General features: G+C 38.0%; 2 protein-coding genes across 2 annotated transcripts in view; both read right to left on the minus strand.

Annotated features, from left to right (window-relative positions):
- Positions 1–538: 538 nt before the first annotated feature.
- On the minus strand, positions 539–6,407 carry LOC119424798 (UV excision repair protein RAD23 homolog B). The gene is made up of 10 exons (XM_037692300.1): positions 6,214–6,407; positions 5,581–5,662; positions 4,127–4,206; positions 3,793–4,001; positions 3,031–3,086; positions 2,808–2,935; positions 2,526–2,658; positions 2,296–2,438; positions 997–1,176; positions 539–867 (listed from the first exon to the last, which is right to left on the minus strand). Exons 1-10 carry the CDS (start codon positions 6,277–6,279, stop codon positions 754–756), a joined length of 1,191 nt encoding a protein of 396 aa, XP_037548228.1. The 5' UTR covers positions 6,280–6,407; the 3' UTR covers positions 539–753.
- Positions 6,408–15,376: 8,969 nt separating this feature from the next.
- The window catches only part of znf462 (zinc finger protein 462), a 51,647-nt gene continuing 39,594 nt past the window's right edge, over positions 15,377–27,429 (minus strand). The window contains exons 8-13 of the mRNA XM_037692222.1: positions 21,812–22,067; positions 21,572–21,711; positions 20,302–20,525; positions 19,423–19,801; positions 18,470–18,599; positions 15,377–15,668 (exon numbers count right to left, since the gene is read on the minus strand). Coding sequence (XP_037548150.1) covers positions 15,452–15,668; positions 18,470–18,599; positions 19,423–19,801; positions 20,302–20,525; positions 21,572–21,711; positions 21,812–22,067 — 1,346 coding nt within the window. The 3' untranslated portion in view covers positions 15,377–15,451. The remainder of the gene's footprint in view (positions 15,669–18,469; positions 18,600–19,422; positions 19,802–20,301; positions 20,526–21,571; positions 21,712–21,811; positions 22,068–27,429) is intronic.

The raw sequence follows: 27,429 nt of genomic DNA on the forward strand, positions 1-27,429 counted from the left end.
TTGTGTGTCCACCTGTTGAGACGTCACCGACAGGTTTAGAAGCTGTGGTCTCTGTCGCCCTCTGCTGGTGGACTCAGGTACAACACCCTGATCTGTCTATGCCTGAAAATAAAACTAAAGAAAATCTTTTATCTTTTCTAGTTAATCATCCACAACAAACAAGCCTGATGCGAGGCTGTTAATGTGTAGTCTGCAGACACTAAAATACAAAGTTAGGGTTATTTAACAGGGACTGATTAAAAAATTAAAGCTGTTTGAGGCAACGAAAAGTAATGTTTAAACTTGACATTTCACACAGAAAAAACTGTTTAATGCAAATTTGTTGCTTTAAATGTAACTTGTTTTCTTCAATTATATTCTCATTCTAAAATTTCTAATAAATATGGTCATAAGCTCTAAGATTTTCCTTGATTATAGCTTCCTTCTAATAAAAACATACAATTTATCTGTACTATTAAAAAAAATCATGTTAGTCTGACTCAGAAATAATTTAAATGAGTGTGGACAGACGTACTTTGATGCAAAACGATTGAACTTTTATTGTTTCTTCATTTGAACTTGTTTACAAACAACTTGTTTGTGCACAACAGCCACCACCTGATAATCATCCAGTGTTGCCACGAAAGGTGAATTTGGAAGTGGTGAATAAAATATGTGCTGGAAATTAAAAGGCTTGTTTTACATTTAGAATGAACATCCGAAACCAAAAAGTAAACAAGAAGGGGGGGGGGGGGGACAATCAGAATGGCTCCTTCATTCGTCGTCAAAGTTCTGTTGTAAAAGGAAGTTGGCAGCCAGGTTCTCGTTCTTCTCACAAGCGAAGTAGGCTTGGATCACAAGTCCCTCTGGAAACCCTAGGGCTTTTAGCTGAAATGAAAGAAAATAAACTTATTAACCACTCAAGCACTTTTTATTACCGTCTATAGTTGGAGTATTTATGAAAAACAACAATGAATATGAATTTAAAGTAAATTGCAGTCTAAGCCGCCTCCTCACCCTCTCTATTGCTTCTTTCTCCTGTGGCGTGACCTGAATGTAGCTCATGTGACTCCCACTGGTGGCATCCCCTCCTACCCTTCCTGCTCCTCTCGCCTCAACCCCTCCACCTCCTGGCACTGGATCTGGACTGGGCTCATTCAGCATCTGGATGAAATGATCTTGGTGATTGCTGATCTCCTGCGGTGGTTGATAGCAAAGAAAGGAAAGTCACGAAACCAAAATGCAAGGTGCGAACGAGAACCGACGACAACAATGCAAACGTTCATAATCTTCTTAAACAATCAGATTATTGTGCAATGCAGCAACAAAAATATCAGATTAGCTTTTTAGCAAACAAAATTAAAAAGGATAGCAAAATTTGAAGTGTTGTAGCTGCATGAATTTGCCAAATTATGAAGACGCAATTTAAATCAAAACTAAACATTAAAGACAGGTACCAGCGGATGTCTCAGCAAATTCACCCCAAGGTCAGACTGTGCAATGCTCCGAGAAAATTACAAAAAACAAGAACGCCACCTCAGCCTGTGCAGGCCTCAGTTATCAGGTTAAAGTTCATGACAGAGCATTTAGAAAATGGCTGAACAGACACGGCTTGTTTGGAGGGGGTGCCTCTTCTTTTTGAAAAAACACCGTAGAACAACTTAAGACTTCTGGAACAATGTTCTTTGGACAGAGGAGACCAGAATAGAGGTGTTTACCCATAATGCACAGGGCCATGTTTGGAGCAAACCAAGCACAGCATATCGGCACAAACACCTAGTGGGGAGGTGACGCTTTTTGTCTGAAGCCACAGGTGCAGCTCCTCTGTATGCCAAAGCATTCTTGAGTCAAATCTGTTTAAGAGCTAAAGACTGGACAAAGCTGGACCATGATGCAACAGGACAGTGATCCAAAACACAGCAGCCAATCTACAACAGAATGGTTAAAATAAATAAATAAAATTACTGCAACGCTCAAATCAAAGTCCAGACTGCAGCCTGTTTAAAATGCGGTGGATATACAAATGCCTGCAGCCCTCACCGAACTGAAGCGATGCTGTAAAGAATACGATTCTACAAGTTGTTGAATTATAGGGCAGACTTGGTTTTTATGCATCTTTCCCAATTTGATATCTGTTATTTATTTGGAAGTTGTGCACTACGGTATCAGTTACAACCATCTGCAGGGCTGCACAACAGGAAAACACGCAACTGTGATATTTTTGATTATAACTGGCAAATGAGTGAAAAAAGTGAATAACTCAAGTGAGTAAATGATCTAAATTCAATATTTCTTGTCATTTCTAACACGCTTCACCTGCAGCAGCTCTGGGTTCTCCCTGCCAAGCTCCTGCAGCAAGGCCGGAAGCAAGGACGCATTCTGCTGGATCAGCTGTCGCATGACTTGGAACTGAGGCTGATTTCTGAGGAAGCTCAAGGGATTTTCTGAAACCAAAATTCCTAGAAACCACAGCACAAGAAGGATAATTACAGACGCAGCTTATAATGAAGGTTACTGTAATGTGTGGAACAGGAAAGTGCTTTCACCTCCTCCTGCAGCAGTTGGGGAGGCGCCAGTGTTGGCAGGAGCACTAACAGCAGGTGCAGCAGGAGCTTCGCTGGTTGGAGGCGCAGCTGCATCCGAGCCTGTTGTAGGACCCTGATCTCTGCTTGGGATGCCCTGTGGGAGGAGTCACAGCTCGCAGTGTTGGCGTGGAAAACTGTACATCTTAAACATAAAAGATCTGAACATTTCCGTTTCAAATCTGAGGTGAATCAGTACTTTAGGAATAAAAGAACAAAAATGAATAGTAATAAAGTTCTTCTTACTGAGAGCAGGTACTCCATAGCCCTGTCTGGGTTGTTATAGCTCGCTCTCAGAGCAGCCACCACTTGCTCCCTCTCGTAGCCCATCAGCATCATCTCGTTCACCATGGCGTCGTACAACGAGCCCGTCACTAAAGAAACACACACAAACACAACAAGTGCAGGTCAGAAGAGCAACTAGAGTCGGGTTTTGCTTCAACGTCTGTACTCTAATAGAGACTCTTACCGAGAGTTGAAACCGCTTCATTGATCAAGTTTGTGCTTGTGGAAGCTTCAGAGCTTCTACAAGAAAAAAAACAAAAAAAAAAAAACAACCTTGTGTGAGTCATGTGCTATTTTAATGACCATGTTTCACCGTAAAAGTCGCACCATTTTTCATAAATTTGCAAGTCTTGTGACTTATACACCGAATAAACGAATGGAACATGTTTCCCCATATTTATAACACAATTTTGGCTGAGATCTGACAATTTCATTCATTCTGATATTGAAAATAATGAACACTACCATTTTCAGCCACTAGAGGGCCCTCGACTAATATGGCAAGCCAAGTGTCTCATTAATAGGGAAAAGTGGCTATTAATTTTGCTGCGCCACCCAAGTGAAATGCAGCTGATTTGACCATTAAAGTGCCTTTATTAAGGAAAAGATCAACTGAGACACAACTTTACAATAATGTCGATCAAACAAATACTTGTTTTTAAGTGTTCATCTTCTTAAATTCTTGTTAAAGCCTCCCGTGCATGCTCCCGTGGCCGCCATTTAGCAGCCAATCGATTTTGGGCACAACACCAGCCTACGTTTTCCGGGTGGTCAGCGGTGACGCATAATAGATGCGACTTATACGACCAAGTGACTTATTTATGTTTTTCCATTTTATTAAGACATTTTTGGACTTCTATGACTATAAATAACTTGTACGACGGTGCAACATGTACGGCAGCAAGTACAGTAGATAAATGTCAAATAAACATCCACCCAGCTTTACCCGACAGGGGTGGATGATGGTTCAGCTGGTGGTTCAGCTGTGGAAGGCTGCTTCTCCTCTGGTTTGTCGTCAGGAGAAGGCTGCTCTGCCGGTTTGTCGGAGCTGGACGACGAAGCAGGAGGTGCTGCAGGAGGTGCTGCAGGAGGTGCTGCAGAGCTGGGAGCTGAAGCAGCAGATGACGTCTGAGAGGCGACTGAGGTCGTTTTAGGCTGCAAAACAACATTCAGTTGATAAAAAGCATTCTTAGCTCAGCCTCAAAGTCTTAAAGTGATCATGCTCTTTCTGTGAAATGGGAAAAAAAAAAAAACAGAAAGTTTGTCTCTGGTTCCTAAACCTTTGTCACCATGACGACCACAAAGTTCTTCTCATCAATTTTGTATTCTTTAAGGGGCGTGTCATCATGGAGGACTTTACCTGTGAAGAAACAGAGAAAGAAGCCACAGCTTGCAACTTTATCAACCATGGCAGCATGAAGGGAGTAAAGGAACAAAGTGAAGCAAGTAATACCAGTAAATAAAAGTTTGCTGACTTGATGAACATCTGAGAACGATTTGGCTGGTCAAGCAAAACCCTCAACTCTGAAATACTACAGATGTAGATGATTTTCTACAAAGGACAAAGTTAAAGTTTATTCCTTTAGCTGATTTGAAAACAACCTTTGTTGACCAAAGTGTAAAAATAAAAGCAACGCAGTTTATCTCAAATATAATAACACATAATACAAGAACTTAAGATGAGCTTGCACAATAAAATCAATTAAAAAAAAAAAATCAGGATGCCCTGCTCAACCAGGACTAAAAATGGGTTTTTATCAAGGATGTAAAATCTCTGCTGGTCTGAGCAGCTCTAACATTTAAATGTAAACTGGTCCACAGAGTGGGGACACCACTGCAAAAGTCAAGTCTGGATTTGGGAGTGTTCAGAACGAGCTGGTTTGGCTGGTTTATGGATCTTAGAGCTCTGTAGTGTCACAGTGCAGAAGTTCAGACAGATAATTTGGTGTTTGATGCCATTAAGACTTTTAAAACAAGTAACATCTAAACTGCATCCTGGCATCAACAGGAAAACTATTAAACGAGGACAGAACTGGTGTAACGCTCTTTAAAGCTGTAGCAGTTTGTACAGCTGTTAGCCGCTTACATAAATGTTGACCGACTGAGACCAACATATACATTAATAAATATCAATTACCAGAGAGATGTAAAAAACACAAATTACTGTCTCAAGCTGATCTAGTGTAATGCAGATTTTAACTGAGAAGTCGTCGCTGCAAAAACTTGTCTTAACTGAGCAAAACAAATCTAAGAGTAGGTAAAAAAAAAAAAAAAAAACATCACACCAAGATGTTTCAGCAGATGAGTTCATAGAAGGCTCCACTGAGACGGTTTTGTATCCAGTGAGAAGGTTACTGTCCAGATCCCATCTGAATTATGTTTTGTTTTTTCAGGTGTAAACATGTATCTTTTTAGCTGCTTTAAATAAATAAAAAATGCAAAATATAACCAAAGAAGTAGGACATTTTAATGGCCAAACGAGGCAATATTTGTTAAAAAAAATAATAAATTAATACATTAAAAGCAACCTAAAACCCCCAGTTGCTGATCAAACTCTTTACTGAAGAGATTCCAACAGAGAGAAAACCTGCGAGTCTCCTTCAGGAGAGCTGTGACGTGGAAATAATTAACTTCTATGTATTATTGAGTGGTTTGAAAACCTGTAAATGAAGAAAGTGACTGAATTAAAAAACTAAAAGAACAGATTGAAATGAGTTTTTACAAAGCATCATACCGGCATATATCAGTTTCTGCCCAGCAAATGGAAAATGCTCTTTTCCCTTCTCCTGTTCAATCTTCTCTTTTAATGATGTCACCTGGAAAACAAAGACAAAACAAAAATCAATCACATTTACTGACACTACTGTTCTAAGCCTATCCTGCCTGGTTACAGCAAATACAAAGAGTCCAAAGTGTGCATTAAGTGCTACCAGGACCATAAAACCACAACAAAATAAAAAACAAACTGATGTTTAATTTATTTATATCTATTATGAACATAAAACCAGGCTTTGTTTTTTAAGTGGATTAACCTAATCTACAGCAAAAAAAAAGCAGCAAATATAGCGCTTTGGTAGCTTAACGAAAGTAAAAGTTATGGGTAAAATATGTCCAACCACATCTGGAGCATTAATTACGCGGGCTAAGGCTAACTGCTGACACAACAACTCACAGATCTGTGCAATTTGTCCCCAATTTATTAACCTGTTTAAAGCTGAGCATTAGAAACAAGACTCGATAAACTTGAAGACGGTTTTAACTAAGTTATCATTTCGTATTTACATACACTTCCCCAAAACTAAAGCCAGTCGTTTCCAGGACATATCCAACTCCCACACCCCCTGCTCGAAATATTTATAACTCTCACCGTCTCTTCTTCATCGATGTCAACTTTGAACGTCTGCTGCTGTAAAGTCTTCAAAGTTATCAACATGTTGTCGGCTGAGTTTCCCTCCCTGGCCTGGTTTCAACCTTGTAAATTCAACTTCGAAGAGTCTTCACTGTTTTTTTGTTGGCTCATTACAAACTGTCAGCTGCCATGACTTTTCGTTTTTCTTCTTCTACGGTTAATATTTAGACAACTGCGCCCCCAAGCGCCGAGAGCACGAACAGCGCCCCCTGCTGTTTCTATTGCGTCTGGCTTTATTTATTTTTAATCAAAAGTCAGCTCTGACACAAACACTTAATTGCAACTAAAATACTTGGTTTTAAAACTGCAATAAAATAAAAATAGACATAATCATAGTAACTTTAAAAAAAATCAAAATATTACTTATAATTACTCATAAATAAATTACAGCCACAGTTATTAATAGCTACAAATTCACTGCTATGTCGGTTTTCTTTATTAGTTATCTTAGTATTAAGATATACTTCTATATAATTTAAATTCTTGCATGAAAAAAAGTTTAACAACACTCATTAACATTTTTTACAGCAATCGGGATGGCTGACAAAGATGTCACATTTTTATGGTTTTGGCAATGTTTTTATTTTAGTTTTATATCGAAAAGTCAAAATCTGGGAACCCTGTATTGTCTGCCATGCCAACTTTCTGAAAGACTTTCAACTTGTATAAGCTTTGGTGTCCAATCAAGAGTCATTACAGTTTGTTTTTTGTTACTTTAACCAATCTCTTTTTAATTTAAATCTGTTCTAAATGTATTTCTTATTTAGCTCTATTACCTGCAAATCTTTAAACATGTTCACATCTGTAGATCATGACTTTTGAGGAAAAGCATGTTAAGCTGTGTTTATTATCGATTCTTACTAATAATGTAGTAGACTATGATGTTTGCTTGCTGGATTTGCTGGTATTTAACTCCTTGTCATGTTTTTTTTTTCAGTCATGATCTATAACTCATGACTATAGGTGAGGGATGAAACAGATGGACAAATATATTGAGAATTTTGTCTTTAGGCTCAACTGCTGTATTTCTCCTTGACTACATACCAAAGCAACAATCTCTTTACTAAACAAGGCTTCCAGGTACCTGGACTTCTCTGCTTGAGGCATAAACCTACCCCCAAATTATAGCATCCCACCTTTTCCCAGCTGACATGCGAATTAGAGGATCTGACTCTCATCCCAGCAGCTTCACACTCGGCTGCGAGCCGTCCCAGTGCACGCTGAAGGTCCTGGCCTGAAGACGCCAACAGAACCACATCATCTAAGAACAGGAGATGAGCCCGTTAAGTCCCATACATCTTACTTTCCAAGACACATTCTTGTTACCTAAAAGTTTGAAAAAAACTTCAGTTTTTCTCAAACTTTAGCTCATTCAGGAATTCATCTAGGAGCTTAGAAAGAGTTGACAGTTTTTAAGTTCAATCTTCTATCCAGCACTCAGCAGCCAGATGTTTGCTGTCCCTTCTATAGATATGCTGCTCGGCTTTTTCTCGAACACGACTGTTAAACACAAAGAGTGATACTTATGAGCTCACTGAGGTTTCTTCTTCAAGCCCTTTCTTCACCTCTTCTGCACATATCCATCTTTATCTTCCACTTCTCTTTCTGTCCTTCAACCACTCTTTGTCCTTCTTGTCCATCTCACGTCCCGACGTCCCGTCACTCCACTCAGTCCACCCCTTCCATCCAGTCATCACATAAGGAGCAGTGCCCTCTCTGGCCTTGGCCTAAGCGCACACTCATCAGGCATTCCTTGTGTTGCTCCACTCAGCAGCAGCAGTGCTGTCCTCTTTTCCATCTCCCCTCCTTCACTGTGGCTGTGCCTCTTGCTCCTGTCTCCAGGGGTCGTTAGTCTGCTTCTGAAGTGGTGTGCTGCAGAGATTACAGTGTGATCCCTGGTGACTTGGAGATATTTTTAAGAGATGATGTTAGACATGTGAAATAAAGATTCAGTCTCTTATAAGGCAGGCAGGACAGGGACTGCAGAGGAGGTGAAATTTAGGATTTAAGTTAAAAAAAAAGACGATTCTAGCAAGCGACTTGACCTTACTTTTAATAAAAACAGAATGCAATGATTTGCAACTCTCATAAAGTCCTATTGTATTCACAATCAAAAGTAGTAAAGATATTAAAACAGTACATGTTCTTAAAAGCAACACCTGATATGTTTACGTTGTTCTATTGCAAATAGAAATGGATTAATGAAATTTGCACATCATTGTTTTTACTCACGTTTTGCACAACGTCCCAGTCTTGGTTGTAGATAAGCCGAGCAGATTTAATGAAGGCTAAAAGCGTTGCAGCATTTCATATGTATGTGTTAGACACTCAAAAACATGCACAGGCACACACCAGCATTTGTGGTTGGGGCCAGCAGGACTCATGCAGGGTGCGGAGGGGAGTTCAGGGAGAAACCAGAGAGCTGGAAGGGCGTAACTCACAGTGAGGGCCACTCAGATGCCTTCTCATCCCACTGCTATTTCCTGTGAACAAGGTGCAGGATTCCACACACACACCACTACAACACACTCTACAGGTCCATCTTTAAATATCCCTGTGTATAATCGCTTTAAAGTGCTGGAAGAGAACTTGCAAACGCTCACATCTACCATCAAATATCTTCACATTCACCCACTTAAACCAGGCTGTTAATATAGCAAACAAGTATGGGGTGCTGTTTCTTACACAGTCAAAAATTAACAGCACTATTTTGATTTATTTAGCCTTTCATAAGAAAAAATAGTTTTTTTTTATTCATATTTGCACCATGTTCAAACATTTATAAATGTCATAGTTCCCAACTAAATATTTAAGTTACAAGATAAATATTTAGTTTACAAACTAAATACTTAACTTGCAAGTTAAATATTTTGTTAGTAAAATAAATATTTAGGTGTAAATTTAATATTTAATTTCCAAGCTAAATATTTATTTTCAAAACTAAACATTTAATTTCTAAATTAAATATTTATTGTCCAAGCTAAATATTTAATTTCCAAACTAAACATTTAATTTATAAGTTAAACATTTAATTTCCAAAACAAATATTTAATTTGCTGACTAAATATTTAACTCTGATCTAAATATTTAGCATGCAAGTTAAATATTTAGATCAGAGTTAAATATTTAGTTAGCAAATGCAACCAATGCACGTTGTTGGTCTGTGGGAGGAAACCGGAGTACCCGGAGAAAACCCACGCATGCATGGAGAGAACATGAAAACTCTGCCCAGAAAGGCTCCCGGACTGGGATTTGAACCAGGGACCTGCTTGCTGAGAGGCAGCAGCTCTACCAGTTGTGCCACCGTGCTGAGCTAGGAAATTAAATATTTAATTTACACTTAAATATTTAGTTTACCAACTAAATTTAGTTTACTAACTAAATATTTAACATGCAAGTTAAGTATTTAATTTGTAAAATAAATATTTAGCTTGTAAAATAAATATTTAGTTGGGAACTAAGACATTTATAAATGCATGAACAACATGATAAAAATATGACTTTGAAAAAAACAACATTTTTTCTCATTAAAGGCTAAATAAACCAAAATATTGCTGTTAATTTTTGACTGTGTAACTTTACAAATGGCACCCCATAAACCAGTGATGCTCAGATGCAACTTTATATTTCCCTAGTTAAGTGAAAAAAATCTGGATGGCTGATTTGGCAAAACACAATCACCAAATTGGAACGTTGATTCATCGTCACTGATTCTCATTCAGGAAACCATGATCCAGTTACAGTCTGCACCAAATGGCGACCCATCTGTATCGCACAAAGCTTGCTTCAGCGGTGAGAGGAAGTCTTTTTTGTTTCCCATCGCTCAGGGTGGTTGAAGAGCCTTCACAATAAATGTATTATTGGCGAGGTAAACCTTAGAACTACAAAGTGTTTTTGTGTAAGTTACTTGCACATATGAAGGGGTCAGGACACAGAACAGTTCGAGTTAGAGAACAACCACTCTACCTGAAGCTTCATACTGCCGACGATCCAGGAAGTGTTCACTGGTCAGAACAGATGTGCCAGTTAAATTGCTTTTACCTTTCACTGACCCTTATTCATTTTTTTACATTAGAAAGAAAAATAGCACTTGTGTTCAAATCCATCAATTCATGCATTTCTTTTATTTGAGTGATCTTTTTCAGGGTTGCAAGGAGCTGGGGCCTTTTCCACTAATAATTGGACTAATCAATTCAATTCAGTTCAGTTTATTTAATGTCTATAGCACCAAGTCACAACAGAAGTCATCTCAGGACACTGAACAGAATCATTTATATACATAATAATCATAATTTAACATTATTTATCTGAGGAGCAGACTGCTTTGAGTTTAACTCCATTGCAGAATTCTCATCTTGAGCAAGCATGAAGGCGACAGTGGAAAGGAAAAACTCCCTCATGAGGAAGAAACCTTTAGCAGAACCAGGCTCAGGACAAGCGACCATCTGCTTCGACCAGCTGGGTTTGAGAGGAACAGATACACAATGGCAGGTCAAGAATCACATGTTAATATAGAAATAGTATCAAATGAAAACTATTCAATTTTAACAATTCATTTAAGTAAATGAGGTAAATTTGTCCTCTAGTAGTCTAAGCTTAAGGCAGTTTAACAAGCCAACACTAGTTATAGGATTGATCAAAAAGGAAAGTCTTAATCCCAGTCTTAAAACTGGACAATGTGTCAGCCTCATGGACAGAAACTGGAAGTTGGTTCCACAAGAGAGGAGCCTGATAAATGAAAGATCTTACTTCCATTCTGCTTTTGGAAACTCTAGGGACCACGAGTAAACCTCCAGTCTGAGAGCGAAGTGCTCTGTTAGGAAAATATGAAACAATAAGATCTGTAATATAAGATGGAGCTAGGTTGTTGAGAGCTTTGTAGGTTAGAAGTAAGATTTTGAATTCAATTCTGGGTTTGACAGGGAGCCAATGGAGAGAAGCTAAAACTGGAGATATGCTCTCTCCTACTAACTCCAGTTAAGACTCTGGCAGCAGCATTTTGAATTAACTGAAGATTTTTTTAAAGAAGTTGTTGGACACCCAGATAATAAACCATTGCAACAGTCCAGTCTAGACATGACAAATGTATAAACCAGTTTTTCTGCATTCTCTACCTCTAACAAGTCACCTGTCCATCTCAGGAACAATCAGGAAGTTAAAAGCTGAGCCTTCCTGTTTGGATCTATGTTGATTTTATATTGTTTACTTTTGGGGGTTTTAGGATGAGGTTTAGGGCAGCACTGTGGTTCAGTTTGTAAAGCTGCTGCCTCTCAGCAAGGTCACCAGTTTGAATCCCAGCAAGAGGACTTTCTAGGTGGAGTTTGCATGTTTTCTCTGTGCATACCAAAAACATACATGCTAGGCTAACTGGTAACTAAACTGTCCATGAGTGGGAGTGTCCCTGTGTTGGACTAGACCTGTCCATATCTGGTCACTGGTGCCCATAGGTCCCGGCGTCAGCTGGCCACGCCCACTCTCACCTGCTCCCACTCTGTATTCAGCCCAGGTGCCTCCACTCACTTTTTGCGAGACTAAATATATAGCTCAGAATCTATAATTTTGACAATGATATATCCAATTTTGTGTAGGCTAAAGGCTTTTAGCTGTGGTTTCATAAAAAAAAAGTTAATTGGCTAACTGGATATTTTACCAACAGACAATCAGGGTTGATGCCAACACTTAATGCCAAAATATTGCACGTTATGTGGTTCCCAAAATATATATTGAAGATGATTTGGGGTTTAATTTGTTTAGAAATCCACAAACATGAACAAGTTAATAAAATTACAAGCACATATACATATTTAAATTAAAATCGTCTTCAAATGTACAAGTATTTACACATCTGTACTCTTTCTACCACATGATGTGGTTTAGCTCAAGGTTGCTAAAGCAAAACGCAGAAGAACACAACAAACTGTTATCTGATAACTTTATTATCAAGTTAAAAAAGACAATGAATTACAATATTTACAGAATATCCAGAGATAAATGGAATAAAATTGTAAACAATCATTCTAGGCAACATCACAACCCAACATCAGGTAATCAAATTCATATAGGAAAAAAAGGCAAGAAGGAGAGCTTCTAGTTCCAAACTATGGAGACGACAGTCTGAAAAGAGAAATGCGTCGGAGACAAACTAAACATATATACAAGTATCCAGTGTCTTCAGCAGGGGGCTCACTTTAGGTAAACTGGACATTTTTTACAGTCTAGAGACTGCACACAGTGAAGGATTCATAGTCATCTCATTTAATAATAATAATAAAAATCACATAATAACAAACAATGTCAGGTCGACAGCTTTATCACCAGATTGTCCCGATCCATCAACTGGTTTCCACTGGGCTGGGCAACAAGCTGCCTCACAAAGCTTATTTCTACAACTACGCTCAACTTCAGCGGGGAAACAAGGTTCTGCAGAAACAGAAAAAAAAAAAACAGCGTTTGCATTCAGCGACTGGTCTGAAGGTATTTTGAGGAGCAGATAAGACTGCTATCTTCACCTTTTGTCCGTAGGATTAGATAGATTACGGATGAATGCTCAGCTTAGTCATGGACAAAAGACAGAGGAGTGTTTGTTCTGGACATGGAGGTTCTGGATGTCGTCTGAAGGCTGAGCAGAAACCCAGATGGTGTAGAAGCTCAAAGAAGGAGTTCAGGTGAACGCTCCCAGAGGAACTATTGTTTGCACGTCTCTTCCTTCCCCATCTGTTATTTTCTTCACAATAAAAACCCTGTTTGTTAATGAGGGCTGCATATTCCTTTTCTGTTGAATTTCTATGCAACCGCTTCCTTTCTGTTCATTTTCAGTTCAAAAACATAAAAAACGGACATTTTGTTTATTTTCAACCAGACATTGTACAACAGCTATGTTGGAAATGAGACTCGAAGAGCCCCAAAGGTTTAGCTTCAATATATATATTTTTCCTTAAAATAAAAATAAAAACACCTATAAAAGAAAGCAATCCTTTCTGAAACACCACAGTTCAAACACTTAACGAGTAGTTTTTTTTTTCTTCTTCCTATACATGGCTGAGAAAACACGTTGGGTTTTTATCTGTAGAACTATAATCCTAAAAGTCTACAGTCCAAACCCAGAGTTACCATTTTCGTCAATATTTCAATGCGAGAAAAAACAATTACAGCAGCAAACTCAGCAGGTTTAGTGAATGTTTTGGTACCGAGAACACAATTATATCACCGTAGTATGTGTCCATCTAGAAAATTTGATTAGTTTGATTTCCGATTGTTCAACATTTCTTGTTGGTCTTCCTGGAGTTGGACGAAAGCGAATGGACTTAATTTACCTCTCGTAAGGCTTCAGGGCGTTCAAGCAGCAACTTCCAACAAAATACAATCTCTGCTTATTTTTATAATCAACAACAAGACCACTTATTGTTGTAAAAAATAAAAAGAAGCACACGAAACGTGAACGACGACGCGTCGGTCAACACAGAACGAGAATCGTTTTTTTTCCCCCATCCTTTAAACGTCAGTCATATCTGCGTGCGAAGAAACTGTGTTTTTGTTTACACTTGTCTTTTCAGCGTTCACAAGAAGTCGTGGCTTCAGTAAGTAAGGTGTAATCGAAATACTGACAAACGTGGAGAAACGTGGAGGGAATGGCCACAACGGGCAGCTGAAGGGTCCAGACGCCTGTCAAGTTGCTCCAAACGTGAACGACCTCGCCTTAAATTTGTCTAAAGAACGGGAAATGATGCTCCTAAAAAAACCACAGCTGCATTAACTCACTTCAATCATCACTTCAATGTAACAATCATAACCAACAAAAGTCAGCTTTGTTTTCTTAATTAGGACCACGCAGACTCCAGAACGTACCCCGCCCCCTCCACAGTAAACCATTGTTCTGATACGCGTTTACATTTTGCAGCTATAACTCAAACTGGGTTAGATTTAAACAAGGGCCATTTGAGATATTGTATCCCGCAGCCCTAATTGATTTGTACGTCTGAAATGTGCTAATGCACGGCCGTGGTGGCTCAGTGGTCAGTGCTGAGGCTGCAGGTTTGAATCCAGGTTATATCAGGAGGGGCACCCCGAGTAAAACAATCGCCTAATCCTTAATGTGATGTTTGCGTGCTGTGGTGACGCCTGCAGAAGGGTGTTTCTCAAAAACACTCAATAATTGGGCCTACTGGAGGAGTTGCATTGTAAGGCACTGATATCCAAATGTAACTGAGCCCCCAGGTCTCTGCGGTCAGAGCCGGTGTCTTCACACCCAGTCACACGTTCTGCATTGAAAAGACAAGTGTAACCTAAGAGGCCATCGCAGTTCAAACGTGCTCGGGTCCAGGCTGAATCTGAACAGGATGTGGATAAGCTCATGACACATTAAACATGTCTTCTGCTAGATAATATTAACAAGATGAAATTTCACGGGGATTTTTTTTTTCTTCTTTTTTTTCCCTTATTAAAATCTGTGAACGAGACAACAACAAAAGAACGAGTAAAAATGAACCGGGCGTCACAACTCGAAGGCTTATACTCAGTATAATATTAAGAAACGGAGAATATAGCAATTTGCTACAGAAACTCGGGGAAAATGTTTAAAATCTCTACAAATGAAGAAAACCTTCTGGGGGGTTTTACTAAAAACAAAAAAAGATAAGGTGCTATTCTTTAAGGAATATCTGAACAGAAGGAAGAAAAGAAGTCCAAACTTTTACCAGGAAATAAGAACAGGCAGCTCTTTAGTAGGCCGTTGTTGCTTTCACACGTCGTTTGTTTTGGGTAAAATCACAGATATCCTGTTGTAGGTGAGCAGATTACAGCAAAAGGTGCTTGAAATAATAAAACGCTGAATTAGTTTATCGCTTTGGACAACCGTCCTCATAAATAGATAAGTTTATCAAGGTGGGGTTTTATTTTTACTGTAGATTTGACCAGAATGTCAGCAATAAAGAGTTCTGTTCACTATTGGTTACCAATATATTAAAATCTGTCCGAGGGGACCGCCCATGTAAAGAGCTCAACCTACGTAGCACAACCTAATACTTATATATGTAACACCTAAAAAGTACTAATGCACCAACTGATTAAAAAAAAGTCACTTTTCTTGGAGCCTCTTTGCTTCCTTTGACGTCTTTTTTTTTAGTTTTTTTTTTTTTTTTACAATCACTCTCAGCACTGATGTTTCGTAGCACAGCACCCTGAGAGGCCCACGGCCACTTCAACCAGACTGCTGATCCTTTTTGGCGTAGAGCATTTCTTTGTCTTCTGCGTACTGGCTTTGACTTAGAGAGAGATCGGCGGGGCTTTCTTCCTCTTTGCCGTCGCTGACCAGGTCCAGTTTGGAGTCTGCAAACACAGACGAGCTCGTGGAAGATGAAGCGGAGCCCTCGATTGCTGAAGAGGCGCTGGTGTCCAGGAGACTGTTGTTGACCACCCTTTAGAAGAAGCAGGAAGAAATATAAACTAATATAAACTCATTTGTAATAAAGTCTCTCACAATGAAGGGACACACTACTTGTCTGGGCAATCTGACACTCAGAAATCTGATTTCTGTGAACCTAATAATTGAGTGTTCCTGTTGGACTATACAGCTGACACTCATTTGTTCTAGTAACAAGTTTATGGTGTGAACAGTTTCACTGACAATGTTTGTAATATCTGAAAGGTGTTTCAAAATAAAAGTCAAAGGCACATAGATTGTGGTTTTCATTTAAGAACCATTTCAACCAGTTTACCATATTTCCCGGCATTAAAGTTGCAGTTTTTTGCATAGATTTGTAAGTCCTGCGACTTATATGCTTTTTTTCCCCCTTAAACATATAAAATTTTGACTGACGCTTTAAATTTCTAAGATCTGCAACAGCGAGTCCTCGATGGATGGATGGATGGATGGATGGCGCCGCGCTGCCCAGGTGAAATGAAGCAGTTTTGAACATTAAATAAACACATAATAAATGCGACTTATATGCCGAAGCGACTTAAATATGTTTATTTCCTCTTCATGATGTTTTTTTTATACTCCGGAGTGACTTATATGCCAGAAAATACGGCACTTTGTGATGCCTCTAATTTGCAACAAGGAAATAAATACTGAATGATTCAGTGGTTATAATTATTAAGATGCAATTTAGTTTAACACAACTAAAAGATCCAACACTTAAGTATTGTTTCATACTGTTGTTATGTTATGATGTTAAAAACGCCAAGTCAATGTGTACATTTAAGAAAAAGATCAAAGCTGAATTGTTAAAAAAGTATATATGAAGTAGCTTAGTGTGTGTTTTGTATTAGAATTAGAAAAAATTAGAAAGTTATTCATTTTGTTCTGTTACTTGAAGATTATTATGATTGAAATAATTGTTTGAAAAAAGGGGCAGATATAATAAGATTTTTTCTTCTTTCTGCTGCCTTTCATTTTAAATCTTTTGTATCTTTTTTTATATTGTTATGGAATTGTTTTGTACTTTTTTAAAATGAATAAACTTTATACCATACCATACCATACTGTTAGAACTACTTTGAAACAAATATGAATAAATATTTCCTTGTAACATGGTGCAGTTCCATGTTTGTGTCCTAGTCTGTGTTTTCTGTTCTTGAGTTTATTTGTATTCCCTCTGTTTATATATGTTTGGAGATCCTTGTGATTGAATTCTGTTTTTTGTGTTTTCTCATCTGTTCGGTCTTTTTAGTGTTTTTCCTTCACGCTCCTGCTCCTCCTACTTTCACCTGATCGTTGTTGTTTCTCCTCAGGTGTTTGTCATTATCTCTCATTAGTGTCTCTTTAAGTTCAGCGTCATGTTTCTTCCCTGTCCGTGCATGACACACCAATCATGTTCAGTCTCGTCAGCCCTTTATTTTTGCCTTTTTTGTTTTAATGAATTAATTGTTTTACATTCAAATATTTTGAGTTTTTGTTTTGCATTTGGGTTCACCTCTTCTGACAAACGTGATAGTTTGAGGTAAAAAAAAAAAGTCATGAAGGAAATGTGTGGTTTTTTTTTTAGATGGATTTATTTTTAGTACAAATACATCTGATCAATAACTTTTGAGGATAATATTTGTAGAATTTCAGTGACAGAGGGAGAATTTGTTTTATCATGAATACTATCATTTTTATTCATGCATAAAGAAGTGATTAAAAAAGGAATCTGCAGAGCTATACCGTTTTCTCCAACATACACATCGCACCGCCCTATAAGTCGCATCAGTCCAAAAATGTCAAATAAAGTGTAAAAAAACATAAATATGTTGCTTCGCTGTATAAGTCGCATCTATTATGCGTCACCGCTGACAACCCGGAAAAGTGGTCTGAACCTGGAAATGTGGGCCGGTTTTGTGGTAAAAATCGATGGTGGTCGTGGGAGTGTGCACGGGAGGACTTTAACAAGAATTTAACAAGATCAACATTTTAAAATAATTATTTGTTTGCTCAAAATTATAGCAAAGTAATAAATGCACTTTGACGGTCAAATCAGCTGTATTTCAAAAGCAGATACACGGAAGTATGAGCATGCACGGGAGGACTCGCTGTGCATTTCTTTGAAATTTAACAAGATAACCACCTAAAAACAATTATTTGTTTGTTGGACATTATAGTAAAGGTGTGTTTCAGTCTAACTTTTACTTCATAAATGCACTTTAATGGTCAAATTAGCTGCATTTCGCCGGGGCGGTGCAGCAAAATGAAGCTGATTTGACGGTTGCTCCAGGCGAGCTGGACGAAGGTGGCAGACTATGGCAAGCTGATTGTGCCATTAATAGCCACTTTTACCTATTACATGACACAACTGCATGCCATACAACGCGAGTGCCATTTAGCGGCTGAAAATGGAAGTGTTCAATATTTTTAGTCAGAATGAATGAAACCATCAGATCTCAGCCAAAAATTGGTTTATAAATATGGGAAAAGAAACATAAATAAGTTGCTTCGGCGTATAAATTGCAGGGTATGCAAATTCTGCAAAAAAAAAACAACCCGCGACTTATGGGCTGAAAAATATGGTAATTTGCAAACAAAATTTCAAAAAACAAAATCAGCCTAGAAAACTGACCGGTTCATTTCTACCATTGCTGCTGAAGTCAAGCTGCTCAGAAAGTATTCCTTGTAACGCACCTTTAAAAGGGATGATTTGGCCACTAAAATTGAAGTCTTACAGATTACACAGTCTAATGGTTTCAAGGGTGAGCATGTAAAAGCGCATGCTGTGAGACGAAGAAGAGAAAAAGTACTAACATGCCGTGTCGAAGGACGTGTCGTTCCCATTCCAGGCTGTTGGTAAAGCAGCGACCACAGAACTCGCAGGGAAGACGCTTCTCTGTGCTACTCGGCCCAGAGCCAGTGCTGCTGGGAGATGCAAGGACTTCTGGGAAATGGAATTTAAAAAAATGTCAAAAACAAGCAAACATAATTAAATCTTTCTTTGCTGACCAGGACATGTACGTAATGGAATTGTTTACTATATAATTAGACACATTTTAACAATGTCCATATTGTTTAAGGTTTTTTACCCACATAATGCATATTTAGAGCATGAAGAATGTATCTTTTACATGCACAACAGTTTAATTTCACAAGAAACAAACCCATGCTTATTAGGACACCTAACAACTCCTGGTTTCATTTTTTTGGGTACAAAGTTCAGTCAGGTCATCTGGACGGTTTCTTTTTTGCTGAGACATTTTGTCCTTCATCCAAAGGACTTCATCAGTCTGAGGAGCCACAACAAACTGAGTCCCACAAGCAGAACACTCACAGTGGGAAAAAATAAAAACAGTTTGCTGGTGATAAAATGGTTTCTGGGGCCCGCCCTCTCCCCCATCACCTCCTCTGAGGCAGCCAAGGCCAAAGTGGTTCAAAACAAGAAATAAAATAAAACTATTTCTATAAATAAAACTAATAAAAATGAATAAGAATTAAAGCTCCTGAAGATTTTATTTAGAAGCACCAACACGATACCGAGGCTCACAAACTCCTTCAAAACAGTAAACATGAATCCAACTTAATCGGACTCTACTGCATCTGTCACGATGTGATGTGATGAGCAGTGGCACCTACAGGTTTTTCAATGAGGTGGCCATATGGGTGCCACTGAAAAGTGGGCGTGGCTTACAGTATATTCAGGTGTGCTCAATGGTCCAGAAATTATGGTAAATGATTTTTGAGAATGTATTCCTTCATGTACGTACCTTGTTGGATGGGTTTTTCTGTCCCCACTTCCTTGAATTCCTCCTCCGCCTCCTCTCCTTCCTCTTCCTCCTCCTCTCCCTTCTCTTCTTCCTCTTCCTGTTCTTCTTCCATCTCCTTCTCCTCTTCTTTGAAGTCCTCCTCCGTGTCTTTACCATCCATCACTCCCTGGTCATCCTCCAAGTTCTCAATTATTTCCATCCCTTCATCGTCATCCTCCAGCTCCTCCTCCTCCTCCTCCTCTTCGAGAGTGGCTTGTCCATCCACAATCATCTCCATCATTTCTCTGTCCTCTTCTTCCTCTGTGCTGCTCTCCTGCTCCTGCATCATCTCCAGCTGGTCCAGATTGACCCGGCCCATCAGATCAAAGTTACGAATAACCTGATTAAGAACAAGAAGTAGTTTTCAGTGTTAGGATTAGAATAAAATGTTAAAAGTCTTCAGTGGGTAAAAGCCAGAACATCAAATTATAGGTCGATATCTGAAAAATTGACTGATTTATATAAACGTGTTTGAAAAGTCCAAAACAAATGTGCATTTCTAGAGCTGAAATTTTTCCAATTTGATTTTTAACTCTTTAAATATCTCAGACCCGTCCATCTTTATGCTTTAAACTGAGGCTGACAATTTTTCACAACACTGGATCCAAATGGTTCTGTTGTTAAAGGCTAACAGGTGGATTTGTTACCTAAATGTTTTTCATGGCAGAGTAGCTTAATAAATTAACTCAACTTGTAAAAAACCCCCAAAAAAACAGATAAAGCCATAAAAACTTATTCCAGTCATTGGTTTTGTTAATTTAAATTAGTATCTGCTCTTAAAATGGATAATCACACTTTAAACAGCATCTACATAGTTGCGTAAACGAATATTGGACTGACTTTGTGCTCGAGGCGCAGGTGGTCCTCCAGCTGACTCTGGCGGTTGCTGTCGTAGTAGCAGAGCTGGCACTGGTAGGGCTTGATCTCATCGTGCTTCAGCAGGTGAAGCTGCAGCGAGTGGTCGCTGGAGCACGTGAAGGTGCATTTGTGGCACCGGAACACCAGACCCTCGAGGTGGCGGGACAGCTTGGAGCGGCTGACCTCCAGCGGAGCCACACGCTCTTCTGGTGGAAGGAGCAGCAGATTAAACAGATTGTTAGAACAGATAGATGGCTGCAGGGCCGACTTTAAAATAAAACAGATGCAGCTAGCTGCACAATGCGCCGCTCTGTTGTGAATAAAAGCCAGGCAGAGAGCAACAACTACCAGGAGGAGACTTCAAGTCAACAGAAAGTGCAGACGAAGCAGATTCCCATGTGTACAGTCATCACATGACGCTAACCTCTTCGTGTTTATTCAAGTTTTACAGCACTGCATTCATGAGGGGAGGATCAATATTAGAAAGGATTTTAAATTGAATGCAGCCATCTGCAAGGATTTAAATAAAAATAGGAGTTTTTTGTTTAGGAAAATGAAAAGATAAACAACACCTACAAATGTAGATTGCATGATTTCATTGTAATTACAAAAAATAATGTATACACACTGTATAGACCTATGAAATAAAACCATTGAGTTTAAGATTACACCAAGTTAAAATGAAAAATATTCTATATCTACAAGGAATATGTTACCATAAAAAGAAAGGATCAGATAATTTTCCTTAATAAAAAAGATATAAATCTGATTTTGAAATACGTTAAACCAAGTTATTAAAGGAATTATTTATAAAAATAAGACATAGGACCTTTTTGTTTTTCAAGAAAAAAAAAAACCTCTTTTTATGCCATTATATATATATATATATATATATATATATATATATATATATATATATACATACACACATACAATATTTGCTATATTGTTACTGATTTGTTGACTTTCTACACTTCTTTGGTGGGACATTAACTATTGATAAGGATCAGAAAACAAGAAGAAAACTGATGTAGTTCAGCTTTGATAGTTAAACACACTGTATTTAAAAATATGTGTAGACTTTAAATTTTGTAAGCTGAACCCAAGGAGAAACATTTCATGCCAATTAAAAAAACGACCTATAAAATAAATGTGGATGTTTAGCATTAATACAGTGAGGACAGCTTGTGACATTTTCAACGTACTCCTATAAAAATCAAGCTGATGTGGTGGTTTTTGTATGGAAGTGTACCTCTGTGCAGAACAATGTGGTCAATCATGTTGCTCGTTTGTTTGGTGTGGTAGCGGCACAGGGGGCAGTGCAGGTCATTAGAGATCTCCTCAGGTGCATTACTGTTGTGACCCTCCTCCACGTGTATTGAGAAGTTAATCCTGAAACAGATTAAAAGACAGTAAATAATTAGATTTTACATCAAGTCTGGCATTTTATTTGGAATAAAGAAAAGTGCAGCAAATGTTGAGGTTCCCTCACTTGTTGCAGGTGAAAAAGGAGCAGTCTTTGCACTTGAAGAGCTTCTTGCCGCCGTGGCGGTCCCGGTAGTGCCGACGCAGACTCTGCATGTATCCGGAGCTGAATTCACAAAATTCACACATGAGGATGACTTCTGGTCGACCGTCACACCCTGTCAAGCCACCGGGTTTCAAGATGGAAGACATTTGACAGCGAGAAGCCAACTTGTATTGACTGAGCTGCTGACGAACATCTGCTGGCTCCAGATATGACGGATCTGAGAGGAGACAAGAGAAAGAAAGAAGAGTTCATTACCATAAAAGTTAGTGTTGACACAGCAGTTTTAACCAATGATCTGTGTAAACTGAAGCATTAACAGATTTAAATTGTAGTATTATCCTGCTTAAATTGTAGTTTTAGCATCTTCAAATTGTAGCACTAGCATGTTTAAAATGTAGCATTAATAAATTGTAGTATTTGCCTGTTTTAATAAGATAAGATAGAACTTTATTGATCCCACAAGAAGCTGTTGGGCCAGAGTTTCAATACAAAGGCACATACACAAGTAGTCACATAAGATGTAAAAATAACAGAGAAATAATGTTTATGTCACAAAGTAGGGATACACGATATTATCGACATGGTATCGGATGATTGTAGCGATAAAGTTAAATATCGGACAACGGCCATTCCATCAAAATAGCTCACCAATATAAAAGGCTTTTGTTTTAAGTTAATTTTTAATTTAAGAAACCGTCAAGTATATCTACTGTATTAATGCACTTGTGTGCTTTTCACTTGTCGCTTGTGAACAGGTTGAGTTTAGATTTGTGAAAATGTACAAATTTGCACTGTTTGAGCGTTGTCATTGTGTTAAAGAATAAATGTCATGAATACATTTGACATTAAACATAATCAAAGTTGAAGTTTTACATCGTTTTCAATCCTCTTTTTGGATCTGCATTTGGTAGCAGGCCAAATTGACAACAACCATGCAGAATAATGTAGTATTTTAATTCCACAGCAGAAAAAAAGATATGTATTCTCTGTAATTACAGTAGGTCTAAGTAAAAAATATATCGGCACTGGTATCGGCCAAATAAGTTTTAACATATTGGCATATCGGATAATATTGTGCATCCCTACACAAAAGTCTTTCTAGAGTGACTGATTGATTGTATATTGACTGTACAAGATGTCTGATAACATCTTGAAAAACTACAAACTGCTCCAAAATGACTAAATCAAAGCAGAGCCTCGTGTTCCTTTTTAATCATATTCAGTTCATGCTATGATGGACTCTCCATTAGATCTTTTCTGCAGATTTGTCTGCTGCATGCTCTCCTCGTGTCTCCTCCACCACCACAGTTCAAAGCTGTTCTGTCAGATTCTTGTCTGGTGACTGGGAGTGCACTCATGAGATCAGTTTGAGACAACCTTTGCACAATTAGATGGTAAATCATCAGGGTAAAGGTCACCATTAGAAGTGACGCGAAGATCTGCACGTGCAACGCGAAGATCAGCTGCGGCATTCAGACGGTTACTGATTGAACCTGAGGGGCTTGAAGTGTGCAGAGAAAATGCTCTGTGCACCATTATACCACCAGTAGTCTGAAGTGTGAACAGTCAGTGCTGTGACCAGTCTACTAGAAGAAACTGAGATTTATCAGAACTGTTTTTTTCTTCTTCCTGTTTTAAGGCTGTGCAGACAGATTTCTGTTACGGCTGACAGGAGGGAATCTGACATTGTTGCCTGCTGTTACAGAATTAAATGTTTAACACAATGTGCATTCTGGGCTTATTTTGTATAAACTATAAAGCTTGGAAGTACAACCCTGGAAGTATTTTACATCTTTATTCAAAATTCTGAAGACTAAACCATCAACTCAGGCATTAGTCCCAAATCAAAGAAATGACATTTTCTCTTCATTTGGATGTTTGACAGAACCATTTACTCAATATGTATTTGCATTGGCTCCAGAATATGAGTACTTGAATATAAAGTATGTAACATAAACATCGCCTCCCTCCTCACTTGTACAGAAGTGTAACTGTGGCTGTCATCACTCGTACCCTCCCTGCTCCCCTCCTCATTCGCTCTCTCACAAGTCTGTGATATCAGCGATTGAGCTCATATTCTCGCCCTACTTTGAGCCTCCAACACATCAATAAATAAACCAAAGCGACACTAATAGAATATGTATCTATGTGAAAAATGCCTCTGTCAGCACTCCAAGTTGGATGGAGCGTGCAAACAAAAAATAAAACGCATTTAAACTTGTTATTTTTGAAATTCTTCAGATCCAATTTCAGATGTTTTTTTTTTTTCTTTTTGCGGAAGAGGCAGAAAAAATTTGCATGACTCAAACAATGTCTCGGCTGATTCATGCTTTTAATATCCTCTCTGCATTGTGGTGATATTTGGAGATGACGTAGCAGATAGTGAATTCTGAAGTAAGGTGGTGATATTTCTTCTTAAAACTGTTCAGTGCACTGCATGAATAAGACGGGATACTTGCACAACAGCACTAAACGAAGACTGATGAGTCTTTAGATAAAATGAGAAGCAATAAAAATATTTTGTTTTTAAAAGATCATCTTGAGGGCCAGATAGGGTGTTAACAAGGGCCATATTTGGCCCTCGGGCCTTGAGTTTGACATGTGGTCTAGACTAATGCTTGTCAACTGATGGCCGCAGGGCCATTTTCGGTCTACAAGCTCGTCACATCAGGTCCTACAATATTTAAACATACGTTGCACAAACAAGACAAGACAGAGCAGATGTAGTCCTGCTCAGCAAAGGTCAACGACAGCAGTGCATTAGCCAATCAGACAACAGCTTTCTTTTACAGTATTTCCATGATTTGAACGGATGGTTCATTAGACACGTTTAAAAAGCTAAAAAAATTCCCAGATATAATAGAATTATACATGGATTCATTCAATCTTTATTTAGGCAGGTTAATCCCATTGAGCCTCGAGGACTCGTTTACAAGAGAGACCTGATTTTAACAAAGAGTGATGACAACAGTGGACAACAAAGACAACAATAGACAATCATAAAGGATGAGTACAAATTTAGATAGTTTTTTTTAACAAGTGAAAATAAAATGGTAATTAAAAGGATAATTAAAAGGGAAAGTAGCAAAAAAAACAGCTAGGTTGTAAGGTGGTGTAGAATACTAAAAACAGGAACTACAAACAGATATTTATTTTGTCTGTTACTGAGTTAAGATGTCTGAAAAATGTTCATTTTTAAACATAACCCTGATTTTACCCTCGACATTTATGAATACTGTAATTTCTGGACTATTGAACGCACCTGAATATAAGCCGCGCACGCTAAATTTAAAAAGAAAATTCAAATTTTACATAAATAGGCTGCCCTTTTCTACAGTATAAGCAACGGGTGTTCACGTTGTAACGAGATATTTACACAGAAGGATTTTTTAAACTTTTAATTAAATACATAACGGTAACACGCACAAATATAGTAAATGTTATTTTTTCTGAACAGTGCATGTAACGTGGTTAATAATTAAAAAAACAATAGTCTACCAGGAAGTCATTGATCGTTACCCAATAAGAGAGACGTGTATTGGGCAGCTATGTGAGCGCCTGGGTGTGACGAAGCTAAATGTTTTGGCATGAAGCTCGTCAGCCCAAAAAAAAAAAAAAAAATCCACAAATTAGCCGCAGCATTGCATAAGCTGCTGTGTTCAAAGCGTGTGAAAAAAATAGTCGCTTATAGTCCGGAAATTACGGTAATTTAGATGCTTTATTTAGACTTTAGGCTAATTAAAACACCTTATTAATTTTTTCCAATATTTAACATTTAGATCATGTGATTCAGTTAAACTAATTGAAAAAGCATGGCAGACGGCATCCATTTAGGACAGCAGGAACTGAAATAAACTAAAGAATGCCAATAATTACCGCCCTCTACATTGTACGTTTAGATAAATGTTCATCGTGTAGCCAATATTGTTGATGACCTCTGCTCTAGAGCGAAGTGACAGATTGCTGTTTTGCTCAGTGACTGATCTGAAGGAACTTGGGTTTAAATGTCTCCACTCTTCCAGGTGTATTTATTATTAGCGTTTTCGGGAAGTCTAAACACTCAAAATGCTAGGTAATCACTAACGAGAGAAAAACTGCTTCAGTCTGAACCTTGTGAGTTCAGCTGATGGTAGCAAGTTTGGCACAACAGGGAGACATTCAATCCATCAGCTCTGCTGTCACTCAGAGCTCGTTTGTCTTGATGATGCCCAGATGACCGCGGCGCACTGAGTGTGAACATGGATATTAGATTTCAACTACACACAAATATGGAGATTTTCAATGAAACCTGATGTGTTTGTGGTAAATATATAACATTTTAAAGTAAATATTAAATTCCATTCAGTCACAGGTTCAAATGTTTAAGGAAAGTTTTAATGACATACACTTAGATGTGTACATTTTTGAATACAGTAATACTAATTTTGGTTTAATATATGTTTTTTTCTGAAACAAATGCATAGTGGGTCGCTCCTTTTGTTGTACATTTAAGAGCTAAGACATTCATGAAGGTTACATGTGAACATACTTGAGGGTAAAGCTAATTTTATTTAAAGTTGGAGTAAAAAAACAAGGACGTTACCATTTCTATACTATTTAGATTTATTTTAAATAAAATATACAATTAGCTATATAAATGGTATGCTATAACTAAAATCCTTTATAGTTAAGTAAAATGTTAATTAGTCTCAGCAGCTAAAAGTATAATTGTAAAATATTCCATTGTATAAACTGATCAGAATATGACAAATGTCACAATCTGTGTTTATGTTTTTGTTTGGGGATTTGTATTTTCTGTGTTTTTTGTTTAGTTTGTTTACTGTGCTTTCTGTCATTTCCCAGTTAGCTTCTGCTCCTCAGTCTTGCCCCGCCCACTTACACCTGTTCCCTGTTGCTATTAAACCAGCATTCTCATATCACCTCATCAGCCCTAGTCCATTTATTCTCTCATCCCTCAGTCATCTGCAGTCTGCCACTGGGCTTTCATACATTGACCGCTTCTCCTCTGCGTGATTTATGTACTTGTTTTGTATATTTTTATGATTAAAATCAATGTTTTCTGGAGTCCTTGTGTAAATCTGCTTCCTTGGGTCCAAAGCCAACTTCGAATAATGACGACAATCTTTATTTAAGACTCAATAACAAGGTCAATACTGACCCTTTTCTTGCCAAATACTAATCCAACAATAATCTGTACTGACTCCATACTTTTAGCTATTTACTAGCATTTTGATACATTTAGCTTTTAGCAAGCACTTTTTTTTTTAGCTTTCAACTAATGTATTGCTTCTTTTAGCTTATAAGCACTTCAGTTTTAGCTTCATCAGTAAATTTCAGCAAGTTCCCTCAGTACTCAAACTACAATTTCCACCCCCTAAAAAGCAATTTTTCTAGATTTTAGATATTTACCCTTTTCAGTATATTACCAGCATGAAATATAAGGGTGATTGTAGATACAAAGTTTGTTTTGGCATATAAAATTATTTAGTTAAAAAAGTATTGAAGAAACTAACAAAAATAAACATTTACCTGAATGAATTGAAATACAGCACTCCACTTTCTATACCCTTATTGTAAAG

This window comes from Nematolebias whitei, chromosome 18, assembly GCF_014905685.2.
Source record: "Nematolebias whitei isolate Nwh7 chromosome 18, NemWhi1, whole genome shotgun sequence".
Lineage (NCBI taxonomy): Eukaryota > Metazoa > Chordata > Actinopteri > Cyprinodontiformes > Rivulidae > Nematolebias > Nematolebias whitei.